This window comes from Amborella trichopoda, chromosome 11, assembly GCF_054954075.1.
Source record: "Amborella trichopoda isolate Santa Cruz 75 chromosome 11, AtrichopodaSantaCruz75HAP2 v2.0, whole genome shotgun sequence".
Lineage (NCBI taxonomy): Eukaryota > Viridiplantae > Streptophyta > Magnoliopsida > Amborellales > Amborellaceae > Amborella > Amborella trichopoda.
The window spans coordinates 40,105,154-40,130,653 of NC_142346.1; the positions used below are offsets into that span (position 1 = coordinate 40,105,154).

Sequence of the window (25,500 nt, forward strand, 5' to 3'; positions counted from 1 at the left end):
TACAACATAAAAAATCTATGCTTCCCCTATCAACCAGCCGTTCAATTTTGATCAAGAGAGCTATTCACCGTTTGATCTTAGATCTGACATATCAAAGTATTTTGTTTTTAATTTTTTTTATACAAATTGTATGAATATGAAATTTGGTATGTACCATTTCTCATTGGGGTGCACTTATTAAAAATAGTTTTCAATAAAATATAATGACCAAAATACTCCTTGAAATTTTCAGGGGTATTTTGATCATTTTATTTTATTGAAAATATTTTTTTATATTTTTCGTTAGTACGAGTTTAATAGAAGATTGGACGTCCAAAATTTGATGTCAAAATAGTTTATAGAAAAAAATTAAAAATAAAATAATATAGAGATGTGATATTGTGATTGGGGCAATCTTAACCCTCCATTAAGAATGCAAGGTTGGATAAAGGGAAATATAGAAGTTTTATGCGATAGAGGAAGCATGGAAAGCTTGCCTGGACTATTTTCAAAAAATTATTTAAGAAACAAAAACACTAACAAGGAAAAACACTTGACTCTATTTTTGGTAATTTCTATTATGAAAAAAAAACGAATTGAAGAAAGCCATCCAACAAAGATATAAAGACCAAAGAACTGAGGTTTTCTTTTTCTTTTTCCCTTTTAAGGAGGATGATAGAACATCAGGAGGTGATTGGACGTAGAGTCATCTGGAAATGAGTTATGCCCGGGGACTAACACCCTAATGACAAAATAGATAAGGACTTGGGGAAACCGTCCACGTTTGTCAAGATGACCTCTTTAGGATTATTCAGCTTCAACTTTCAAAACATGTGTTAAACCCAAAATTAAAGAGAATCATTATCCAGATTGACGACTGGGACGGGTTAGGCAACTTTACATATTTTATAACCCAAAGAAATTAAAAAAGGCGCTGAGAGAGAGAGATCTCAATTTGCAAGCAGCAACTACTTCATAAGCTGAAGCCAGTCAGCAAGAATTGTAGATGGGACATTGCAGATACTAAACTTCTGCAAGAAGATCGACGAGTAATACAAGCTGATTTTCACGTTGAGCATTGGTGTCCCCCAAGATGCTTAGCATTTTCTCAGCTGAAAGAAGACCCAACTGTGTTAAGTTGGATCAGTCCTTTCGTGTACCACGTGTTCGAGAAGCCCAAATCCCAAAAACAAGAAACCAGAATACAAATAAGATCAGCCAATAACGTGCAGGCCCATACTTGATTCTTGGCAACACTACCTGCATGTTTTCAAAAGGTCTCACTTGCTAAGCAATAGACTCAAAATCAAAGCTGAAAGAACACATTATTCGCTATAATATAATAAGAGACATTGAGCAAGTACATGTACACTTGGAGCAAGTACAAGTGCAACATTCATACGCATTGGTGTCTATCCTAGTGATTTTATCTCGTGACCAAATTTATATGCAAAGATATGTATATACAGACATTTAATTATAAGCTGCACTTTGGTGCTCAAGACTAAAGACCCAAACCACTAGACTACGCACCCATATGAATGTATGTGTATGGATACTGCACCCAAATTAAGTTTAACATGTAACGAGTGCATGAAAGGAACAGGAACATGAAAAGAAACTGCAAAAATTAAATCTGCACAAGCACAAAACTATAGTGAGAATGGCGTCAGATACTTCATCACAGGGCTTATTGGTACTACCGCGAAGGCCCCAACCCATTCTCAACTATAGCAAAACAAGAGATGTAGGAACGATGAATAACCATCCCATTGAGCACTGGGACACAGTAAATAGAATCATTACAAGAGTAAGACATAATCTGTGGAGCATATACTTTCCTGTCTGCTAACTGAGATTACTGACATTATAATAAATAATAAAATAAAAATATTTAACGAAAAAAGTAAATAAAAAAAAATGAAAATGTTATGCATCCATGTACCATCCAAACAACCAAAGTCTATTTTATAGGAAATGCTTTTCTTGAAATACATTTCAAAGGAAATAGATTTTTCCAGGTAATATTTTTCCATGGATCCAAACGTTGAATACATATCATATTCTGAGTACCAAACTGTACTTCTCGTGAAAAACCGACTTCAACATTGTTCAGGACAAGAATACCGAACTAATGGGCATGTTGCGGAAAAAGAAATGGACATTTTAAAAGGGGCACTATTATAAAATTCAAAATTTTAGCATGTCTTTCAAGTATCTCCAAAAAACGTATTTAGGGAAGGAAGAAAAACAAGCAGAAAAGATACATGAACTTTGAAATCTAAGTGCTTTGATCATGTTCTAGGAGCAATGCTGCTCCAGGTATTCCGGAACGAGCAGCTGAAGGACAACTTTTCAGATGCAATCACCACTTTGAGAAAGAGAGGTCAAGGTTTTAGATCTCATTTCCATTCTATATAGCATGGTGCATCTTATGAACAGAAAACAAAACAAACAATTTACACTAACACAGATTCGGTAGGAGTTATACATGCATTTGGAACCATTTCATAAGAAATCTGGAAAATCTCTCACAAAGTAGAACCTCGACTGGCCCCAACATGTTTGAAGGACGCATAAACCACCTTTTAAATGAGTAAAACAAACTTATCTTAATGAAAAACTCCTCAAAAAATTTGGCACAAGAGATTGTAAAATTAGTGCATAAAGTGATTTCGTGGCTCAGGAAATGTAAGATGCGATGATTTACGGTTGAGGGTAGTCTTGAAGCACTAATTTTAAATCCTTTTGATAGATGATCAATCCCTCAAAAGAATAGAAATTAAGAACTTCAAATTTAGCCAAAGACATCAATAATGAACTTCCAAATCAAGAATTTGATATTCCTTATGTGCAGAAAAATGCATATCAAGTTCGAGAATCTGCATGTTTTAGAAAATAATTAAATGAAGAACAAAAAAATGTCAAAACACAATGTCCACTATGAATTTTCAATATAAGAGAATATTTGCTCGTGTAGGGGAGAGAGAGAGAGAGAGAGAGAGAGAGAGAGAGGAGTTTTCAGAATAAGAGGTGGGACGCTCATGTAAACCTGAGTCTCTTGTAAGTTTCCTTTATGGAGGGAAAGGACAGAAGTACATGGCAAACAAAAATCCCTAAAACAAAAACATTGAATTCTTAAAGTAACAATGATGTAGGACCATAATTGTTGGAAGCAAGAGCGGCTGTGGAGCCAGAGTGACAGCCAGGGATAGTGATCGTCCCCTGCCTAAAGTTCCCTACCTTGGGATGACATGGGATTGCTTGTCAGGTGGTGCCCTAAGAAAAAATGTATTATATTTTGTACATCATATATCTACCTAGGAACACATGCCAGGTAGCGCCCCTAGAATATGCATGTGCGAGTGTACAACAGCTATAGCTGTTCAACCATACCCTTAATATGAATGAAAATTAGGGGCATCCACTGTTAACATGAAATATCTAATTCATCCGCATTGTGTTATAACATACACATGATGTTCATGAAAGCATTCACCATTAAAACAAGAAAGCCTTGTTTCAAAAAACGGTCCACCCGGTGCTAAGCGTGGGGCGAACCCCAGAGCACGCACCCAGGCTTGGGCACCATTAGTGCCCTGTTCCTACACCCTTGTTTTTAGAAAAAAGGGTGCAAGAACAAGGGCACTAATGGCGCCCACGTTTTTTTTAGAAAAGGCCTTCAAAGGTGTTCTAAACCTCAAAGTAAAAAAATATTGGAATCTAGGCCCCAAATCTATTGATTTTGAGATCTTTGTGAATCAATAAAAAAAAATCTGAGATTTTTTAAGTTTTTTCACTAAATCGAAAAAAGAAATCTTAAGTTTTTTCTTAAGCCCCAAATTTATGGACTTTTTAAAGTTTTTTCATTAAATTTTCTATGATTTGAAGTTTTGAAAATGTTTATTCTTAATGTGTGATAAGTTTGTATGGAAAAGGTTGGTTAACATTAATATATGCATATATGAGCATTCGGACAGCACATATATGCATATGTCTAGATAGCTTTCAGGTCTGGGGGCCTGCCTAGGCAATGGGCGTGGGCGTTGAGTGCCAGGCCGGCCACCTAGTGATTTTTAAAACCTTGCAAGAAAGTATATCATACACATCAGGTAAACATCCAAATACATCTTGAAAGGAGCAATGAGATCTGGGCCTTATGCCACATGTATGAATGATTGCTCTACAACTATCGCAAAAATTTCAAGCACGTGAAAGTCACTCATGGATGGTAAACAATAAACTGTATATTCAAAGTTCCACCTCTGCCATGGAAACTAAAAACTAATTTCTTTATACATGAAGCTGCCATGATCTTATCCAAATATTTTTGTTTGGAAAATTAAGGAACTAAATTTAATTGGATAGGTCCTCAATTCTTATGAAGTTCCATGGTCATCAATAACCTTCCGAATCTATAATTTAGAAATTATTGAATATGAGTGAGAGAAATGCTCTATTTATCAGCGTGCATAGTCAGGCCTAATAGTTGTCGGGATCAAAGCAGGATCAAGAGTGATTTAAGGATTTGAAGCAGGGAATTTGAAAGGGCCCATGGTTGGTAGTAGTGAGAAAAAATATACGGACTTATGGCCTCACTGAGGGTAAGGCCCTTAATAGAGCAGAATGGCATACTAATTGGTTAGAAAAAGGCTATGACGATGATGATGATGAAGCAGGGGATTGTAAAAGCCCAGAAATCCCCACAGCCATGCACACAATGTATATTTTAGGTGATCTTGATCCCAACCTCACTATACTATATAGTATTCTATAAAATGCTTCTATGCTATATATAATGTACAATTATACTTGTACAATTATGCTAATTCTATATTGCTATACTATACTACATTACACTATAGATAGTATATATATATATATATATATATATATATATATATATAATATGATGCTATGGATTCAGTATCCCAGCGATAACTTGGGATTGTGATCCCCAACAATGGGGATCAAGATCCAAAAGTTTAAAAATCAAAATCCTTTGAAGACCCCTCTCCTGAGGCACGCCAGAATGAGATTCCAGAATGGGATCATCATCTCGCTAAGGTGATCCCAATAACTATGCTCCGCCCCTTGAGGATAATAATTATTATCATCAGCAAGACGTTTCTCAGATGAAGAATATAATGGGTCATCATCATATGTTGATGTGATCAATCCTTAAACATGCAACCTTATAAGACTTATCAATTATCAACGTTGTTAAAATTTACAATATCAACATATCAGTCGTGCATCAGGGGTCATTAAATGTGCCCATCACTTTCCCTATATAATTTAAAAATGCTTGTTTGATATGAGTAAGAAAAGTGTATTGTTTTACCAAGCACATCCCTTTTGCCTGTCAAAATTATAATTATCTTGCCAACAACAAGAGATTTCTTGGATGAAGCGTATAATGGGTAATTCATAGACATTGATGTGATCAATCGGTTATGAAGGTTGTTCAATTTTAGAATACTAACATGTTAATGCATGCATCAGAGGTCATTAGTACATCCATCAATAGCCTTCCGTAGCTAATCTAAACTATTCTTGGACATAAGTAAGAAAAATGTGCTATTCTGCCCACGCATACCCTTTGCCCTTACAAAATTATAACTCCTTGCCAACAAGAAGATATTTCTGAAATGAAAGATGTAACGCATAATTCATCCTACATCGATATGATTGTCTTTGGACATGAAGGTTGTTCAATTTATTAGTCATGCATCAGAGGGCATTACTGAACCCATCTATAGCCTTCCAAATCTAAATTAAAACACTATTGGATGATCGTCATCATCATCATCATAGCCTTTTCCCAACTATTTGGGGTCAGCTAAATTAAAATATTATTGGATATGAGTGAACAAAAGTGCTATTTTATCCATGCACATCTTTTGCCCTTTCAAAATTATAACTCTCTTGCCAATAGCAAGATACATTACTTTCCCTTTCCAGATTTTATTCTATTACCACCAACAAGATGTATCTTAGTGAAGGGTATAATGGGTAATTTAATAATTAATATGATCAAATCTTTAGGCATGCAGTAGTACATGTCTTTTCCAGTGTAATTAATATGCTCAAACCTTTAGGCATGCAGTAGTACATGTCTTTTCAGGGTTATTTAATTTTAGAATGTCAACATGGTGTCATAGGTCATTAGTGCACCAGAGCTCCCAATGCATAGGTCCATATTTGCCGTATCAATAATCTTAAGGTAAAATGATTTAAGCTTTAGAGAATGCACAACTACATTTGCATCCCCTGAGGCATCCCACATCCATCTCAAAGATGGTTGTGGGGTTGTAGTCTCTCCAGAAAAAAAATAAATAAATAAATAAATAAAAATATCAACAATTTAGAATTTTTCTTCGAAAAATTGTTATTTTTTTTTACATATTCATGTCCTCCATGTTAGAGATTATACATGCACAAAAAATTAGGTCCAAAATCCATGAAAAATGGATCATGAAGAGGGGATGCATATCTATATATGAGTCCTAGAACTTATAAAAACTGTGTACTAATCTTAACATTCCCAAATCGCCAACACACTCTCTATTGGCAAAGGGTCAACGTATTATGGAATATGGTGGGGGGAGCATATGTTCCAAAAGAGAGAACTATGTATGATTGGCACATAGGGGTAAAGTGAGCCTAGATCGGACATGGAATCCACACTATACCAAAGATAAGGTTGACTCAATGCCTCTAAGTCAGAACTGAAGCTAGGAAGTGGAGTCTGTCCCCTCTGTCAGTTTTTTGACCTATAGTAGGGTTGTCCAATGCAAACCCAGGGGCTCAGGCCTTTGGTAAAGCCCCTTGCAGCGGATTGGAAGAGGGGGGCTACCATGCATTTCCTGTCAGATGGCACGCAAAGTCTTATGCAAATGGCTTAAATATGCAATAAGAGTATTGTAAGTGGAAAGGGCCTTTCTTACAATGATCCACAGAGTTTCAGCCCCATGTCCCACCAATGTGTAAAGGTAAAAAACCTTAGCAAAAAAAGGTTAACCTCAATTTATATACAATCACCACCTACAAGAACTAGAAGGGAACAATACTTTTTCTAGAATCTGCACCATACAAAGATCCAGTTTACTTGTGGCCTCAACATTGAAAGAGAAGGTTGAGGAATTGGCAACTCAATGATACAACCAATACAACTGAAACTTACAGAAGTTAATTTTATTCCACTAATCATTGTCACACCATAGGCCCCATACAAGTATTTAAACTCCCAATTCTTAAGCTATCGTAGTCTACTAAAAGTAAGACTCCTGTTACAGAATGAAACTCCAATTACATCCAAAAAAAAAACAAAACACATTCAACATAGGAAACCAAAGCTTAAGGAAGCTCACAACTACTGCGTTAGGATTTAGGAAGGACTAAAGAGTTTTAGAATCAAAACTCTAATTAATCCCATAATTTCATCATTAATTTCATCCCTAGGATTATGATAAATATTTGAAGCCTAAAACACGCATGTTAGGAAAGAATCATAGAAATAGTACTTTTAGTTCAATGAAAGCTCTTCACAAACAGCTTTGGATCACCCAAATGGACATGCGGGTGAAACATTATTACATCTAGTAGCAGTCTCCAAAATCAAGACGCTAAATAGATCTCCCTCTCTCTCTCTCTCCCCCCCCTCTCTCTCTCTCTAAACTTGAAGTTAGAGTGGATGATGTTAGCTAATGACAAGGCATATGAAATTTAGAGAGAGAAAACAATAAAACTTTGCAAAACTGAGAGAGGTCTTGTTGAGAAAACCAAATAAAGAGTGTGCCTCTTGACAACATCATAGCTTCCAATACACCAGAAAACACACACACACACACACTCTCACCAACTAACTAATATCAAAGATATCATTCTAAGGCCTAAGATCTCCCTCTAGAAGCAGAAGTCCCTGAGAGTTTTTTTATGTAAAGAGTTAAAAATCAGATAGAAATAATATTTTAAAGAGAATCGAGAAAGAGCCCACAGCGAACCAGGTCATATCTCCTACAGATTTTCCACAATCCAACTTCTCAATCATTCTGTTTTTTCGAAAATTGTCAATGGCATGTTTGGATACCACTTCATTGTTTAGAAGATCAAACCACGGTTTAAAATAAATAAAAATAAAAAAATAAAAAAGAGGTAATTTGACCATTTAGGGAATGTGTGGATACCCATGTGAGCTAAATAATCATTTGTGGTCACAGGGCCAAACCACAGATGATAAAAAAGTGCTCTTACCCTCTATTTCTAACACTCCATCCATGGTCCACCAAAACCCACACAGTAATAGAGGAGAGAGGAATAGGCAGAGAGACATGCAGTGCAACCATAGCAGGGTAAAACCTACACACAGAGATAGGAGAGAGGAAGAGAGAAGGCAGAGAGACAACCATGGCCTGGCAAAACCATCACATAGAGAACCATCACACAGAGAGAGAGGAGAGAGGTAGAGGGAAGACAGAGATGCAGATAACCTGAATATTTTGCTAATCAATGGACTGAGTTTAGTAAAAGAAGGGGTTTTAGAGTGAGAGAGAATCACAAAACAACAAAGAACCAACCTCAATTCACCACATAAAACCATCCATAAATCATTATTCCTCAATATTGAGCGGATCGTTTATCCAAACCCTAATCCCCCACAAATATCGAATTTTAGCCCAACCAGGAAACAAAAATCCCATCATAACCCCTGAATTAAACCAGAATCCCCCCCCCAAAAAAAAAATGCTAAGCTGAGGAAAAAAAACAGAATGGAATCAAAGCGCTCATGAAAACTATCAAGAACTGAGACTTACCTACTTGACGAGAGTAGACATGCACATAATCCAAGTAACATCAGGGAGCCCCAAGAAATTAAACCTCAAGAACAGGGCCAAAAATGCCAGAGCAAAGACCAACTTCCAGGTGGCTACCTGTTGAGAATAAAGGCTCACAGAGAGCCTTACACTATGAAATGGAAATGTTGTAGTCAATTTTTATTCCCTGTATTTCTACTGAACTTTTCTGAGTAGGGGAAATCGTGTAATGGATTTCAATGTAATGTGAAGAATGATTGATTTTGGATGAATGATTGATTTTAGATGAATGATACATTTTGGATCGAGAAAATTTCCTTGATACCACTGGCTTTTATTATTTCTCCCTCCTTTAGAGGGAGACAAAGGTTTTAGAGAGGGAAGGAGGAGAGGGAGGTGGAGTTTGCAAAGAAAGAGGTAGATTATCAGTGACTTTCGGAGTTTTCCAAAATTTCAGAAGGTTTCAATAGGGGCTCACTATTCAGGTAAAATGGCACTGGAACTACCCTCAACCTTTGATTAAATTTAAATGTGGATGATGAGATGGATATCTACATTTCTAGCTTCATTTTCATTTTCAGCCAGACATGCCCCAATTGTTCTTTAGATCTCGGGCAATCTCAGTCTAAAAATCTGAAGTGTTTGGGATGAAGAAAAAACTGCTTATTTCTATGCAAAGAAATTCAACAGGAACACTGAATACGGACAGTTTCCTGCAAAACAATTTCACGAGTCAATTCAGACAAATGCAGACGTGAAGTGCATCAATTATGAATTAGCAAGGGCCAAGTGAAGAAATGAAGATATCAGACCATATTTACATATGGCATAGATTAGAACTGCATCACATGCAACTCTTGCAAATGACACACGTAGTACTTCATTTAAGAGTGTAACTCTGTTGCCCATTTCAGAGGGTCAGGGAAATGGCATTCATTTAGCATAGATTTCTGTGATATCCTTTAGGGGCCACCGTTTGGATACCTGGAAATATATTGTTTGTGAAATACATTACGGACATAATACCTTACTGGGTAATACATTATCTGCAAATGGATTGTCACTGTTTGGGTAGTATTTAGATGCAACTTGGGAAATACATTGCTACTGTTTGGCTATGTCTAGAAGAAATATGAGAAATGCATTACCATCCAAATATAAAAAATATGGCTATGTTTGGCTAACATGATTAGACTTTGGTTTCAACATGATAAGTCATTGGAATAATATGATTGGAATAACATGATTTTATTGTGCTAAGCCTTATTTTTATTTATTTTTTATAGAAGTCTTTCAAATGTCTCTCTATATATAATTTCAAATAAGCAATAAATTTATGATACCAAAATCAAATCTTTATGGTACAAGTTAAAAAGTAGGAAAAAGTTTGATTAGTAAACTAGAAGGTTTGCTAATTGCAGTAGAAAATTTTGAAGCATTAGAGGAGACTAAAGAGGTATCTTATTTCAATTGAGCTTTTACTAATCTCTTATGAGGATTATGTTGTGTTGAAATTTTTTATTATGATTGTGTTGAGTAATTTCTCATCGATTACCAATTATTATTTTTAGTATTTTTTGTTTTTATACGAGAGCTGATGGCGGGCTACAACCCAACTTGGGGATAGAGGGATGTAGAAATTTTTTTATTATGATTGCAGTAGAAAATTGTCCCTCATCAAGTTCTACAACTGTTCTAATCAATTTAGATTTCCCCTTACTTTCACTTACCAATTATTAAGATTTTTGGTTTTTATATGAGAGTCAGATGAGTGCTACAACCCAAATTGGGGATAGGGCAGAGAGACGCACGCGAAGATTTCAAAAGATTACCTTTCAACCTCGTAATAGATTTTTCACCCCTCACCGCGTGTAATGGATTTTGTGATTTTTTAGGAAATCTCGGGTAATGTCTTTCCATTTCCTTACTATTAAAGTGTACCCAAACAGTGTAAATGTCATTTTTCCGTGTAATCTATTGTCACGTAATAGATTTCCACGTACCCAAATGGCCCCTTAATGTCTGTTGAATAGAGCTCTGAATAAGTAGTAGTACACACTTTCCCTGAGACAAATACCAGAAGATAGTCATTCATGCCATACAACATAAGCTTCTTGCATATAAGAAAGCAAAAAAAAATGGCATAATGGATATATTTTGTGAATAAATAATCATAACAACCAAGCCCCACACAAAATCCAATAAACTTTTCCAGTCAGTAATGATCTAGTTAGGTCTAACAATATGATCTTCACATTAACAAGGAACAGCTAAATTAAGTTTAACCACGGTGATTATTATGCAAGAAAGAAAAAATTACTTTGAATAGGATGACAAATCCAATATGATGCTCGTATTGGCACACTATTGAATGCATAGTATCTAGAAAATATAAACAAAATAAGCTCCAAGCCTACGGGACATAGTACTTACAAAACGGAAGAAAACACTAACTGTCAGTGCACAAAGCCCACCAAGAAGAATGTGAAGACCACTCTTTGCTGTTTTCTGTCAATCACTGTTAACATTTGTTAGAAAAGAACGGAGATATGAACATATATTGAAAGAAAGAATCCAAATATAGAGTAAAGCTGCTTGAAAGAAACATGAACAAAGCTTCAACTCCTCATGCTTAGCCAGACAGCAAAATGAAATAGCCATGTATCATATATCAAATGCTACTCAACATTGACAAAAAATACAATACAATACATTTTTATCTTAGGGGGAAAAAAAAGAAAAAAAGAACCAATGTTACCCCCATAAACATAAGTTCCAACATAAGGAGAATATTGAAAATAAACACCCATCTTGAACAAATGTCATCCATACCCATGTAGATTTGTTCTGAATCTGACAGTTCGATCTATCCCAGCAATCATGTCTCAACCAGTGTTACCTCGACACCTTATATTTCTCATTGTATTGCAGTCGACACATGCCAACTCTTATACATGTTTCGACATCCATAGACACTTCATCAACACATGGACCGTACATGTCTGAAAATATCTGACTCATCCAGTACATGTCGAGGACAGAGCGACCTTTTCTATACGTGAAAGAAGCCATCCGATGTGATTTCAATGATGACTAATCTGATCAATCTAATGTGTGGCCTGATTGGATTGATGGACCGCGTTGGCCATGGGCTGTCTTTTTTATATGCAATGGGCTCCTTTTTTTACTATTTACAAATTACCACGTGGACTAATTGGAATGATGACCACATGGACCAAAGGCTCCCTTTTTTATATTTTAGAAAACTTACTTTGTGTGTAGGTCTTTGGCTTTTTTGCATCCCCGTTTGGTTGAACCAAGGACAGTTTGATTTCAAACTACCACTCTATCACACAGACTATAGACACTTTGACGATAGATAAGTGAGAAATTTCATATACTACATTCTAACAAAATTAAGCCAATAATGCACATTCAAGTATACCACTCGTTTGTCTCGAAACTTGAAGTTACAAGCATGGAAAGCATGACATCTCCATGCCGAGAATACAATTCAAGAAAATGAAGTAGTCCATTTGGGTTATTTTAAAATTTAGTTTAATCTGGTTGTTTTATACCAAGACACGAACCATTCGCTTGCCACTATTTCGGAGTTGCCAAAGTTCTTAAAAAAATCCCTTAGGATGCCAATAGTATAAGTTGCTTTTTCACCTTGTTTGATTAATTGAATACCATGATAAGGGGGACTAGAAAGTATGATAATTGATTAAATAATTTTTCTTACTAAAAACAATCGCATATAAAATTTTCGTGATCATACTTATTTTCTGGTATTTTTCAAAACTTTTACTAGTCTTTCTATTTTTCTGATTTTTACGTATTTCTGTAAAATAAATAATTTATAAATTAGACTTGTATGGAGCTTTTTGGCTCCACATACTAGATACCCTAACACATACGAGACAGATAGTACGGTGTCCATGTAACATTTGTCTTAGCTAACTTATTTTTTGGGGATGGAATCACCTGATAGCGGTAGGGAATGCATATAATGCAATAAGCCAAGTCCCGTTATGGATATCTTATAAATATATCTTGATTTTAATGTTAGCAACCAAGCAGCATCATGGTTGAACTAGGCTTGCTTTATTTAATTTGTATGGCACCTTGACGTGACAGCTGGATAATTATAAAAAACTTCTAATTTCACCAGCAAATCACATCAAAATATGGTATACAACAAGTTCAATGTTCCTCATATTATGCTATAAAAGAAACATATTTGTCTTTTCATCGCTTAAAGTGGGAACTTGGCAAGCTCATCAAATACTTCCTACGTTCTAAGCTCTCCAAGTTGTTCCTATGAAAGCTAGGACTTTCCCTCAAATTTCTTTAAAAATTCAATATAAAACGATGAGGAGAAAAGTTGCACTAATGGCTCTGTCCGACGGAGTCAACCCTTCCTCTCTCCTCCCTCCTTACCACAGCTACGTCCACTGGTTTCGTCCCTCCAACCGCCCTCCTCGCAGCCTCCTCCACAAGCCCCTCCAGCCCCTTGTTCCTGCACTACACCATCTCCAACGCCCCTACATCTTCCTCTCCTCATATTCTCTTGACCCTTTCTCCTCCTCGTTCTCTCCCTCTCTCCTTGGTTCCTGTTATTCTGGTGGCTAGCCACCAAGTTTCTAAGCTCAAATGCAAACTATGCTCATCCTTGGTGGGGAGTTTCAGTCCTAGAAGAGACGATATCCGCGGGATAGAAAAAATGGGGCCAAGCTTTTTGGAAAGACTCAGACATCTCCTGTCATCACCTTTCCAACAGTTCTTTTCTCCTTACCTTTCCCTCTGAAGTTGCAGCCTCCAAAGCCCTGAACTCTAATCCCCCTTTATTTTAGGGTGCCTCTCTCTCTATGGCTTCCTGGTCTCATCTTCTGGGAGCTTTTGTGAAGCAGAAGGTATGGCTCACCGCCTCTGGCATTCCACTATACGCCTGGCATTCGACCGCTTTCAAGCTCGTAGGAGAGTTGTGGCTCCTTCATTTCCATCCATTGGAAATCCACGAAAGTCCAACCTCTGGGATCCATTCAGCTGCTTATCAATGTCCTCGACCCACTCTCCATTCCCTCCAATATTTGGTTAAAAGGGTTCTTCTATCATAACTCCATCTCTTGGGCTTCAACCTCCCCTCCCTCTTCTCACCATGTATCCCCTCCACTTCATTAGACTCCGGCGGGTGAAGCAATGTCCAAAGACGTCAACTAAACAACCGTAATCGCAACCGCCCTTCTCGCCACCACACCCCTCACCCCCAGCCTCACAACTTGACCCCTCCTCACCAGCCTTGCCTGGCATCCGCCACTCCCCACCCTCCTCCATCGCCTAGGCCCGCCTCCCCTTGATTGACTCGAAGGGGTTGCTAATTTTTTCCATGTGCTAAGCTCTCCCTCTTCCACTCGCTATCCTATGCTCCCTCGCATGCCGAACATGTACCCAACCTTCTTCTTTCCCCTTCTCAACTCCCTACCTACTCCTACGTGATGCCTTTCATGTGGATCAATCCTGACCTTTCCCAGTCCACACTATCCCTCATTGACGAGGCCTCTGTGTTTCTTCCCTCCTCCCCTCATGTGCCTAGCCCCCCCTCTCTCATTGCCCATCACATCACTTGTCAAAGGGTACACCTACCACTCTTTCTCTGTCATCTTGCGTCCTACACCTGGATGCCGTCACCTGCAACAACCCCTCCTCTTTCCCTGTCGAGCCACCTTCCTTGTACAATCAGGGTAGACATGTCATCTCTGCTTCACTTCCGGCCTCCTCACTCCATCCTTGCCCTCCCTCCTCTTCACATCTTCCCGAGATTTCGTCCTCGCCTCTTCCCATCAGTACCTCCTCCCCCGATACACCATTTCCTAATGTCTCCACTACCCTCACCATTCCCTCCTCCTTCCTCCCCACAACCTAGAGTGGGCCTTTCTCTCATCACGGATCTCTTACCCTCTCGTCCACCCATCTCCTCCTTTGGCACCATCCCCTCTGCTTCCCCTTTGCCCCTCCCTCTCAACCCACCTTCCTATGTTTCCACCTCCCTCATCGCTTCTCTACCACCAAACCAGATGGATGCCCGCTTGACCCCTACGACTTCCTCCCTCCTCCCTCCTCCCACCTCATTTCTCATCCCGTCGACTCTACCTCCATCTCTTCTTGGGTCTAGCCCCTTTTCACCCTTCGACCCCTCTAAGTGGCTTACCTCCTCTCCCTCCCCATTTTTTGGCCCGGCACCTAAGGCCTCCCCAAGATATCCCCACTCCTACCATTTATTCCACATGCCACTGCCCTAGCCGTATCCTCTTGCCCCCCCCCCCCCCCCATTTCCCCCCTTTTCTCCCCGTCCGTTCGCCTGTTTTTTACCCCTCCCACCCGACTACCCTTGGCATTCTATCTTCCCACCCCAACCCCCGATCTCGTTAGTTCTACAACCCTCCACCCTTGGTCCCCATTCCTGTTCCATCTTCCTCCTGCCCACCCTCCACTTCTTGCCGGCTGCCTCCCAGCTCTATCACCACCTATCTACCCCTTGTGCCTGACCCTTTCCCTTCCCTTCAGCCTGCGCCCCGAGTCTGCATCGCCTGTGCCTCTTCTATGGATTCCGTCTCGGCCTCAGCCTCCTCTTCCTCTCAATCACCCCTCTCCGTGGGCTCCAGCTTTGTCAACAACATGGATATGGCCCAGGGACATCAACCAGATTATGAGGATCATCGACTTCAAGTTCGATGGCTCACCAGAAGGCGTCGACACTTTCTTCCGCTCTGACACCCAATCTTGCTTTAAAGTAAGTAAAAAGAAAGGCCAAAGAGAACTCCACAAGCTCAACTTTGGGATAAACTATGATTCAAGCGCATCCTCTAACCTAGCTCCTCTGTCAGAGCTCTCTTAGAGACTAAACTCCCCCTCTATTCTCGGTCTCTTAGAGACTAAACTCCCCCTCTATTTTCGCTCTCTTAGAAACTAAACTCCCCCTCTATTATCGCTCTCTTAGAGACTAAACTCCCCCTCTATTCTCACTCTCTTAGAGGCTAAACTCCCCTCCCCTTCTCTCAGCATGGTGCATCAAGTGTGGGGCAGACAACCCTGCCAATGGGTCTCCCTCAACGCGAATGGAGCTTCAGGGGGCATATGAGTCATCTAGGATCCTGCTTCCCATTCCCTCTCTTCCTATCATATCCCCTCCTTTTCCATAACTCTCACCCTCTTTAGGGTGTCCTATGGACTCCCCTAAAAGTTTACTACTGTATATGGATCCAATTCAGACATGGCTCGAAGCGCATTGTGGGAAGAATTGGACAACATCGCCTCTCACCCACCTACGAGGTGGTGCCTTGGGGGTGACTTTAATGTAACCAAATGGTCATTTGAGAGGAATTCCGCAATCAGGGTGTCTCAATCGCTGATGGATTTCTCAGACTTTATCTCGTTCCATGAGCTCTTAGACCTTCCAACTGAAGGGGCCACTTTCACGTGGTCCAACTACTCCTCCCCCTCCCTATCCAAGATTGATCGCTTCCTCTATAGTGCAGATTGGGACTCCACATTTTCCTGGTACTCACGTCTCAGCTCTACCCAAACCCACTTCTGACCACAAGCCCCTCCTCCTCAATACCCTCCTAGCCACTGGTGGACCCAGATCCTTCATATTCGAGCTAGCATGGCTTGAAGAACCTAATCTTCCCTCTTTGATTTCTTCTTGGTGGTCGTCCTTCTTTGTTACTAAAAGGGATGGATTTCATCTTCAAAAGAAACTTCAACTTCTTAGGGCTTGCCTCAAAGTGTGGAGCCACAATCTTCCCCGGAACAATCCACCATCTGGATCTCCTCGAAGATTCCCACTCCCTGAGCCCCAACAAACACCTCCTTGGAACCCAACTGAAAACCGACTTCCAAAGTCTTCTTAGAACCAAAGAAATCAAATGGGCCCAGCAGTCCAGAATAAAATGGTTGAAACAAGGCAATCTTAACACGGTTTTCTTTCAAATAATAGCCAATTGTCGTAGGAGGGACAATACCATCACCCAAATCAAGCTCCATGACACAGTTCTAGATCCACCCCCTTTGATAGAAAGGGTCCTTGGCTTCTTTTAGAACCTCTTTCAGGCCCAACCCAAACCCACTACCACCATGGACGACCTGACCTTCCTCACCATCTCCCCCGACCAGGCCGAGTGGCTAGAGCGTCCATTTTCTGAGGACAGAAGCCACAAAGCAATCAGCGAATTGGACCAAGACCAGGCTCCAGACCCATATGGGTTTCCAATAGCCCTTTTCAAACATTTTTGGGGGAGGTCCTCCGCCCAGAACTCTTGGCCTCCTCGAAGAACTCCATAATAGAGGAGTCATCCACAAGAACATGAATGCAACATTCATTGCCCTTATCCCCAAAGTCGAAGGAGCCGAAGAGCTCAAAGATTTTTGACCCATTAGTCTCATAACAGTTCCTATAAAATCCTTGCCAAGGTGCTGGCATCTAGATTCAAGGAAATCCTTCACTAGGTTATTTCTCCTCACCAGGGAGCCTTTGTCAAGGACTGTCAGAACCTCAATGGAGACCTTATCGCCCATGAGTACATCCACTCTAAAATGGCTTCCAAAGAAGAACCGGGCTTACAATCAAGCTCGGCTTGGAAAAGGCGTACGACCATGTCGACAGGTCAGTCCTAGAAGAGACCATGATAAGGATGGGTTTTTAAGTCTCATTGGAGAAAGTGGATTAATGGGTGCATTCGATACCAATCTTTCTCATTCATTATCAATGGCTCACCCAAGGGCTTCTTCGACTCCTCCAAAGGTCTTCATCAAGGAGACCTATAACCCCTTTTTTATTTGCCATTGTCGCTGAAGTTCTCAGCAGATCAATCGCTAGGATGTATCATCACGGTCTGTTGGAGGGATTCAGGGTCACAAATTCCAGGCCCACTATTTCCCACCTCCAATATGCCTACGACACCCTCCGTTTTTGCAGTGCTTCATCACAACAGGTGGACTCCCTGCTTCTCTTTCTCAAATGTTTCCAACTGGCCACAGGCTTCAAGGTCAACCTAGCCAAATCAAAAATGATCTGGACACCATTTCAGACCTACCATATCCCACTACCACACAGGCACACACCATATACCACCATTAAAAAATCTCTTTCAAGACTTAGGACTGCCCAAGTCCACTCTACTTGGGAGGCTGCTGGGTCTTAAACCGTGTCACTCAACCCACAAGTCTTTAAAGACTTGTCTGGGTCTCTCAGAGTCTCATGAGTATGTCGAAGATAACCGATTATGTCTTACAAAATTTGTGAATATTCTGAAGAATACCTTACTTTCCTAATATAAAACCCACCAACTTGAATCACTTCAGGCATCCGGCAAGTCCCGGAGACTCTGAAGTTTGAGACAATGCCTTATATTAACAACCTAGGACCCAAGGTTTAAGCTTGCATTCTGTGATACAATACCTCAAAATTCTGCCTCAAAGGCACTTTTTGTAAGAGAGTAACCATGCTCCCAGTCTATTGGTTTTTTCTTTCCTGCTCATTTTTTCACTACATCTTTGCCTAATCGTCCAGTTATCATAGACTCAAATCATGATCCATGGCCAGGTTCACATAATTTTATTGATAAAACAATCAAAAACACAAGCAGCATCTCTGGAATGAGAGAACAGCTTTAATCCTACAAGCAAAAGAAAATGAATTCCACAATGAACACACCAAAGAAAATGAATATTGCAGCAGAATATTTTGATTCTGTTACTTCAATAAAGACACTGATTTCTAGGCATAATAGCAGATATTCATGCAGATAGAAACCACTTAGCAGGTGCAAATGCACAATGAGAACTTCCACAAATTTCAAAACTGTATCATGTTATTTTATTTGCATATATGACATATAACCAGAAGAACTCAAATGACAATGGATGCAATGGAAGTTCTACTCTGCTTACTACATAAATGGAAAAAATTTCTTCAACAAACACATTGGACACAGGTTCCAAGCTCATTTTTAATGAATGGGAAAAAATGAGATTTGCATGACTTAAACCAAAATAGAGAATCAAATGACACAGACCTTTCCAACATGAGGGGCAATCAACCATGCGAGAGTGATAGTGAGAAGCCCAGTCGCAAGAAGTATGGCAGTACCTTCAACTGCCCATTTAGCTGTGGAATTTTCAATTGGGGTAGGATTCTCAGCAGGAACCGAGGAGTTCTGCTCAGTGATTCCAACAGACATTTGTGCTGAATTGTTTTGAGGATTAAACCACATTGAAATTTCAGTAAGCCTTTGCCTTCGAATTGCAGCAACAGCATCAGGATCCACTCTCACATTAGCTGGCACATTTGCAGGAGTGACTTCTCCTGCTGCAGTCCTTTCCCTTAACCTCTCACAATCCTTAAGGGATGCCATGACTTTGTTAAAGTCACTAGACCTGACATTTTTGGCTACGCTGGCACAGATCTCACAAACAGTCGATCCATGACTAATGAACCACTTCAAAGCACAAGCATAATGTGCAAGAGCAAGATCATTCTTGCAAGAACATCCTAAACTTATAAGAGCATCTTGATGGTGGTAAGATCCTGCCTCTACATCAGTACCACATATAAATATCTCCCCATCAGGACCTCTGAACTCCACCAAATTTGATCCCTTATCCCGAATTACCATCTGGACGACATCCTTTTGGAGATCATCATCGACTTCTTTCTCATCTGAACCCTTGTCATTGCTTTGAGCCACATCCATTGATGGAGGAGTGATATTCAAAAACCCCAGGGCAGCAGTCCCTCTTTGGTCAGGTTCTGCACATTGGCACACTCGACAAAGTTCCAAATATCCTTCCTTATCAATCTCTTTGTCCAATGTGGGGGAGCTCTTTAATGCTTCTCCCTTGCCACTTGAAGGCAACTTCGCATCTTTCGTTTCAGGATCACTGGGTTGAACTTGCCCCTTATTACTTTCCATCATATCAACTTAAAATAACTGAGAATTCAAAAGACGCATTTCCCATCCAATAACATATGGGAACAGATGTTTCTTATAGACTACAAGCAAATAATGATGCAACAGGTTTGAATACTCCACTAGATGGTGATTGTCTGGTTTGAAGAAGATGAAAATTTTAGTGCAATTTTGAATTACAAAGCTAAAAAATAGAGGTGAGTTGGAGTTCCAAAGGGATTAAATCACAATGCATAAGCGTAATTCTGAGAAATCAGCAGAAGACGCATGGAACAAACTTGATTACTTGAGTTGAGCTCCCATAGCAGTCTCTGATTCTGAGTTTCTGACATTCTTGGTTTGATTCATAAAATCATAACACTACATCTCTGAGTCTACTCTTCACATCATAAAACAACCAATATTCTTCCCTGAAAATGCAGCAAAACAAAATGCTATGAGAAGCATATAGTGAACTGTTGAATAGTACTGTACCCCTAGTAAACACGGTAAAACTAGAATGATCTGGAAAATATGTCATGACGGTCAACATAGTCAAATGCCATCGTCATCATCCAATAAAGACATCAGTAATCACTTCCAGGGAAAGGAAGTTAAATGTTGCATTCAAATGCATTAAAAGTATTTTTATTGGTGTTCATGAACAATTGATGGAACCAAAACAGCACGGGCATGTATCAACCACGAAAAATAATATGAAAAGTGATACTTGAGCACTGAAACAGTAACCATACATTCAACAATCTTTGAAAATTGAATTTGACAAAATTGATGATCAAAAACCAAATTAACAGAGAATGGAGAGCCCTAAATAAAGATGGCACTATTATTGCCCTGACAAAACCTGCAGGGGAAATCATTTCCTTTTATTTTCTGATCCTTGGGAGTTGTTTTCCATCTTGAATGTTTAGATAACAATTTTGTTCGCTTCAGGTATCATCAGATAAATGGAAACCATGCCCACCAGTTGTTAAGGTATTTGCATAAAAGCCTAGTTATTCTGACAAGAGGGCAAATAATTGTACACGCAGGTCACACATGGCAAGTGTGACTGAGTGCATTGATGCTCAGGCAGGGAAAGGTACTGTAGATGACATAAACATCATAACAATTAGCAGAACGCTGCCAGAGTCAATGTGGTGAACTCGAACAAGTAGATATTGCATATAAAGGCTAACTTCAATCTACATATTAGAAGATGGAACTGATCTCCCCAAGCTGATACTTTGACAAATTTGTTCTATTCCTTGCAGCATGTAAAGCATGAATCCCCTAACTGCAGCGGCAAGGCTCGGATGATGATGATGTAAAGCATGAATTCTTAGTAAATTATCACTAACGGAAGAAGGCTGAGGTGCACCTACTAACAATACTTTAACATGATGGAATTTGTTGGTAAGCAGAAATTGCAAATGCATGATCTATAGTCTGAAACATGTGATGGAAGCTTCTCTAAAATACTCTAAAAGTGTTCAAAGTGGTTTTTGTCTTGCTGCAAGAACATCAGCAAGTGCCAAGTCCAAGCGACATAAAAGTAATCGCCCACCAGTTATAAACCAATCTCAACTAAGAATGTATTCATTTGGCAGCTTGAATCGTGCCAACTCCACCCTCTTTGTTATGAACATGTAGCTAAAGAACCCGCTAATGTCCAGACAATGTTTTTCCCTGCACCTTCACATACCCACATTTTCACAGGCATAACCATGAGTTCTGCTAAACTCCACAAAGGAGAATAATGTCTCAAAGTTGATTATGCAATCCATTTGGTGACTACAGAAGCCATGGTTAGCCACACTCGGAAGAAGAAACTTCCTTGTCGCAATTGCAAATTCTCACAACAGGCCCTAGTTATCCCACTCAGAGTAGGGACCTGCAGTCTAGCTCGTTCAACTCCAATTACCAAGGACAGAACTTCCACACCATGTCCTAATATTCTAACTGACATGGAAGCAGGAAACTTTATTGGATTCTAAACTTCTAGCTTACATTGAAGTGAAATTTGCAGCAACTTTTCCATGAATTGTATTCAAGAAGCAGATCATAATCCAAATCCAGTTTATGAATTTAAAAAAACAGAGGGATTTGTCATTCTTTCAAATTTTCTATGGGAATTTCAGGGATTTATAAGAGGATTTAATCAATCACAGTGAGATCACATTGGTGGAGTTTTAAGTATAAAATGTCGATTCGAGATTTTCTCAAAAGCTAAACTTATCTATTGTATCCATAGTCAAGATTTAAGAAACCTACAAGGGTATATTGACCTTTTTCCTGGGGGATAAAAACAGAAGGTCAGCTTTTTTGGGTTCTAGAACAAACTAGAGTCAACACTTAAAAAAAAAACTGTTGAAAAAAAAACTTCAAGGATTTGAACCCTTGACCTCCCTCACCCAGACTAGGACAACTACCATTAGGCTGAAGCCTAGGGGACAAGGGTAATACCCATATTACTTTTGCTACATAAGTTACTTCATTAACAGAGGGGGTAACTAACAAGGACATCAGTTCCTCAAGCTCTTGTTTCTTTTTTTTCTTTTCTTTTTTCCTTTTTTTTTTCTTACTTTACCCTCAAAATATTGATTTACCACCAAATCTATGGATTGAATCAAGGATTTTCTAGGTCTTCCTATGAAAAATCAAAGTGTAGATACTAGCACAAACCATATCCCTAACCAAGCAATTACGAGGAATCATTTACTAAAAGTCCAAACAGCGAGAGAGTTCAATGACTGAAAGCAAGTCTCACTTTCCATAAGATTTGTTTTTTATCTATTGCGTCCTTTTTTTATGGTGACACTTCAAACCAGTGTTTTAAAAATCGGCGAGTCGAACCGGACTCGCCCGGTTCGACTCGGGAACCGGCACAGCCCGTGCCGGTTCCAATACGAAACAGGGAACTGCCCGGTTCTAGAGAAGAACCGCCGGTTCCCATCCGGTTCTGTTCGGTTCAGCCCGGTTCCCTCCCTGCAAGCGTGCGACACGCACTTGCACGCGTGCGACACGCGTGAGGTTACGCCAATATTTCTACACAAACATTTTAATTTATATTACATAGGTATTTATATATCAAAGTGGAATACCCATCTTTCGATGTAAGATAATTCCCAAACATCATTAAATGAAAAGGGAATTTAAATATATTCTATTAATCGTCAAGTTATAACCACATATGGTGAGGTGGCGTGGTGGTTAAAACCTTTGCTTCTTCATGTGATGTCTCAAGGTCGAGTCCCCCTGTGGGCGTTTTTTCTTTGTGTTGTATAGTTTTTGTTGTATATATTGTATAAATATTTTTGTAAATAATATAAAAAGCATAAAAAAATGAAAAATAAAAAAGTTAATTTTTTGTATAGCAGTTAATTTTTGTTGTATATAGTGGTATAATTATTTTTTTAAATAATATGAAAGGCATAAAAAAATAAAACATAATAAGTTTATTCTATTTGAAATATCTATCTTTCTACTAACAATCTCTTTCACTAAATTTATTATAGAAACCTAAAAAAATAAATTTTTGAAAAATTGAAGTGTTATTTCCAAAATTTGTACACATTTTATTAATTTTTACATTGATAACCAAATCTTTTATTTTATTTATTAATTTTTACATTATAAATCATGTAATATACTATTTTTCTTACAGTTGTCAATAATACATTTTAAATTAGATAATATTATAAAATATTTTTAATTTGTTATTATTTGTCTGATAAAATAATTATAAAATGTAAACTTATAATTATAATTTCAGCATATAATATTATAATTAGTTAGGTTTTAATAATTTTGGATTATAGTTAGTTAGGCTGTAATAATTTGGATTTTTTTAGCGGATTAGGGTTTTTCGCCAAAACGAGATTTTAATGGCCATTCTTTTATTGATTAGTCTACTCTTTATAATTGTCCATGTATAATTATATATTTTATCTATGATAATTCTATGATTTTTCTTTTATGTGATGCAAATTTAATGGTTAACATAAGTTTATACAGGGAAAGAGCATCTCAATATTCACAAATTGATGAAAAAAATGAAAGTTAATAATGTAGTACCTTCATTTCTTATTGGATTCCTAAAAAACAATATTTATAATGAATTTTAATAAATTTTTTGGATTTTTTTTAAGCTTTAATCTGACCGACTCAGCCGATTCCCGATCCGGATCGGTTTTTGAGATGCCCGATCCGGGTCACCGATCCGCTTTTTAAACCATTGCTTCAAACTTCATTTTTAGATTTTCTTGGATGGACATGCTAGAAAAACACATATATGGATACTTTAACATGCACATTGTGGACACAATTTATAATGCAAAAAATTGCATCTAAAAACCCCCATATGCCAACAAATACAAATGCATGAGTTGTCTAGATATAAACAGATAGGGGAATACAGTAGATGGTAAGATAGATAACATGCGTAGTTAGTAGTTAGTGTATTGTAAAGTTGCGAACATAGTTTATCAAGATCAGCATACAAATGTAAGGGCATTAAAATCAGCAGAGGAGGAAATAGCACAGAGAATTTCAAATCAGAAAATATTGAAAGAGCAAATTGAAGACAATATGTAACCCATAACCAAGCAACTCTGCAAATAGTCATTCGAAGAACTCATGACTATGTGTCCTACGACAATAATAAGAGTAACCAACTAAAATGGTGCAGAATGAGTTAAGCCATTGAAGAAGCCCAATAAGCCCAATAGTTGGCATCATATAGGCTACTAAATGAGCATTGCAGAGTTATATGCTTCATTTTTTTATGGGTATTACTTATTGTTTCAATGACAAACAAATCAGATACATGGCAGATCCTTTAGTAGTAGACCTTAATATGCTTTCAATTGTGCCATGTTCTTCAGGAACATATCCCAAATAAAACAAATGTAATCATGCATCTGTCCCTCACTTAAAAAAGTCCCTCTACCAAAAATGCTTCTCAATTCATAGCTATAACTGAAAATTAACCTTCAAGTTATACATGAACCAGATTAGAGTCATAGGAACAAGCATCCAAATCTAGACTTCAGAAATTCACCATAATCATTCGTTTTTCCACTCAATGTTCAATTACTTTTTAGAAATTCAATAAACCTTTTCTTTTAGCAACTGAAGATCCTAATCTTGCTTCATGGAACAACAATCTAGCCCTAAAAACTAAAACCTCAATTCACAATGACAAATTACCACAGCCACAATTCATGCCTACAACTGCTACCACTCCATACTCTAATAAAAAACTCACTTCTTCACATTCCGACACCGCTGATTCCAAGCAAAAACCACAAAATGAAGTACAATACATCCAAAAAAAAGACAAAATAATATCTCGAACCAAATAATTCAGAAGATCCAAGCGAAACCACAAAACCTCGACATTAAAATACAAATAGAGAGGTAAAGGACTCAAAAGAAGAAGAACCGACCGTGCATAGAACGGCGCCATGGAAGAGAGGTCTGCAAATGCAACCAACAACTTCTGAAACCCTTTTATCGTGACAAAGGAAAGTGAGGGAATTCTAACACGGAACTTATGGTTAATTTTCAGTCGTAAATCATTAATCAAACTCGTTAATTTCAGATAATATCGCTGCAAAATGAACTTTCTTTTTTTTGTCTTTTCTTTTCCTTTTTCTTTGATTGCGGTCTGGGAAAGTAAATGTTTTTGATCCCCAATCTTGTATACAACAAGAGAGCGGGGAATCTTGGAAATGAATGTCATTTTTTGTTCA

General features: G+C 38.5%; 1 protein-coding gene across 8 annotated transcripts; it reads right to left on the minus strand.

Moving 5' to 3' along the window:
• Nucleotides 1–762: 762 nt before the first annotated feature.
• On the minus strand, nt 763–25,229 carry LOC18436925 (RING/FYVE/PHD zinc finger superfamily protein). Of its 8 annotated transcripts, none has more exons than XR_016043592.1 (5): nt 25,195–25,229; nt 20,052–20,175; nt 18,872–19,902; nt 11,229–11,313; nt 763–1,239 (listed from the first exon to the last, which is right to left on the minus strand). XR_016043592.1 is itself a non-coding variant. In XM_088850741.1 (5 exons), exons 3-5 carry the CDS (start codon nt 19,769–19,771, stop codon nt 1,123–1,125), a joined length of 1,092 nt encoding a protein of 363 aa, XP_088706867.1. In that variant the 5' UTR covers nt 19,772–19,902; nt 20,052–20,175; nt 25,195–25,229; the 3' UTR covers nt 763–1,122. The 8 variants fall into 8 exon arrangements, 5 of the variants coding, with proteins under 5 accessions (XP_088706867.1, XP_011624379.1, XP_088706868.1 ...); XM_088850741.1 differs by having other exon boundaries at nt 11,229–11,303; XR_016043593.1 differs by lacking the exon at nt 763–1,239 and adding an exon at nt 8,564–9,508.
• Nucleotides 25,230–25,500: the final 271 nt, after the last annotated feature.

Excerpts from the sequence above, each read along its gene's own strand:
- LOC18436925 (XM_088850741.1), bottom strand. The coding sequence starts at position 19,771 with ATGATGGAAAGTAATAAGGGGCAAGTTCAACCCAGTGATCCTGAAACG. Across the intron at positions 11,304-18,871 it reads TTGCCCCTCATGTTGGAAAG|AAAACAGCAAAGAGTGGTCT; the intron begins GTCTGTGTCATT and ends AGTGATTGACAG. Across the intron at positions 1,240-11,228 it reads TTAGTGTTTTCTTCCGTTTT|GTAGTGTTGCCAAGAATCAA; the intron begins GTAAGTACTATG and ends GAAAACATGCAG.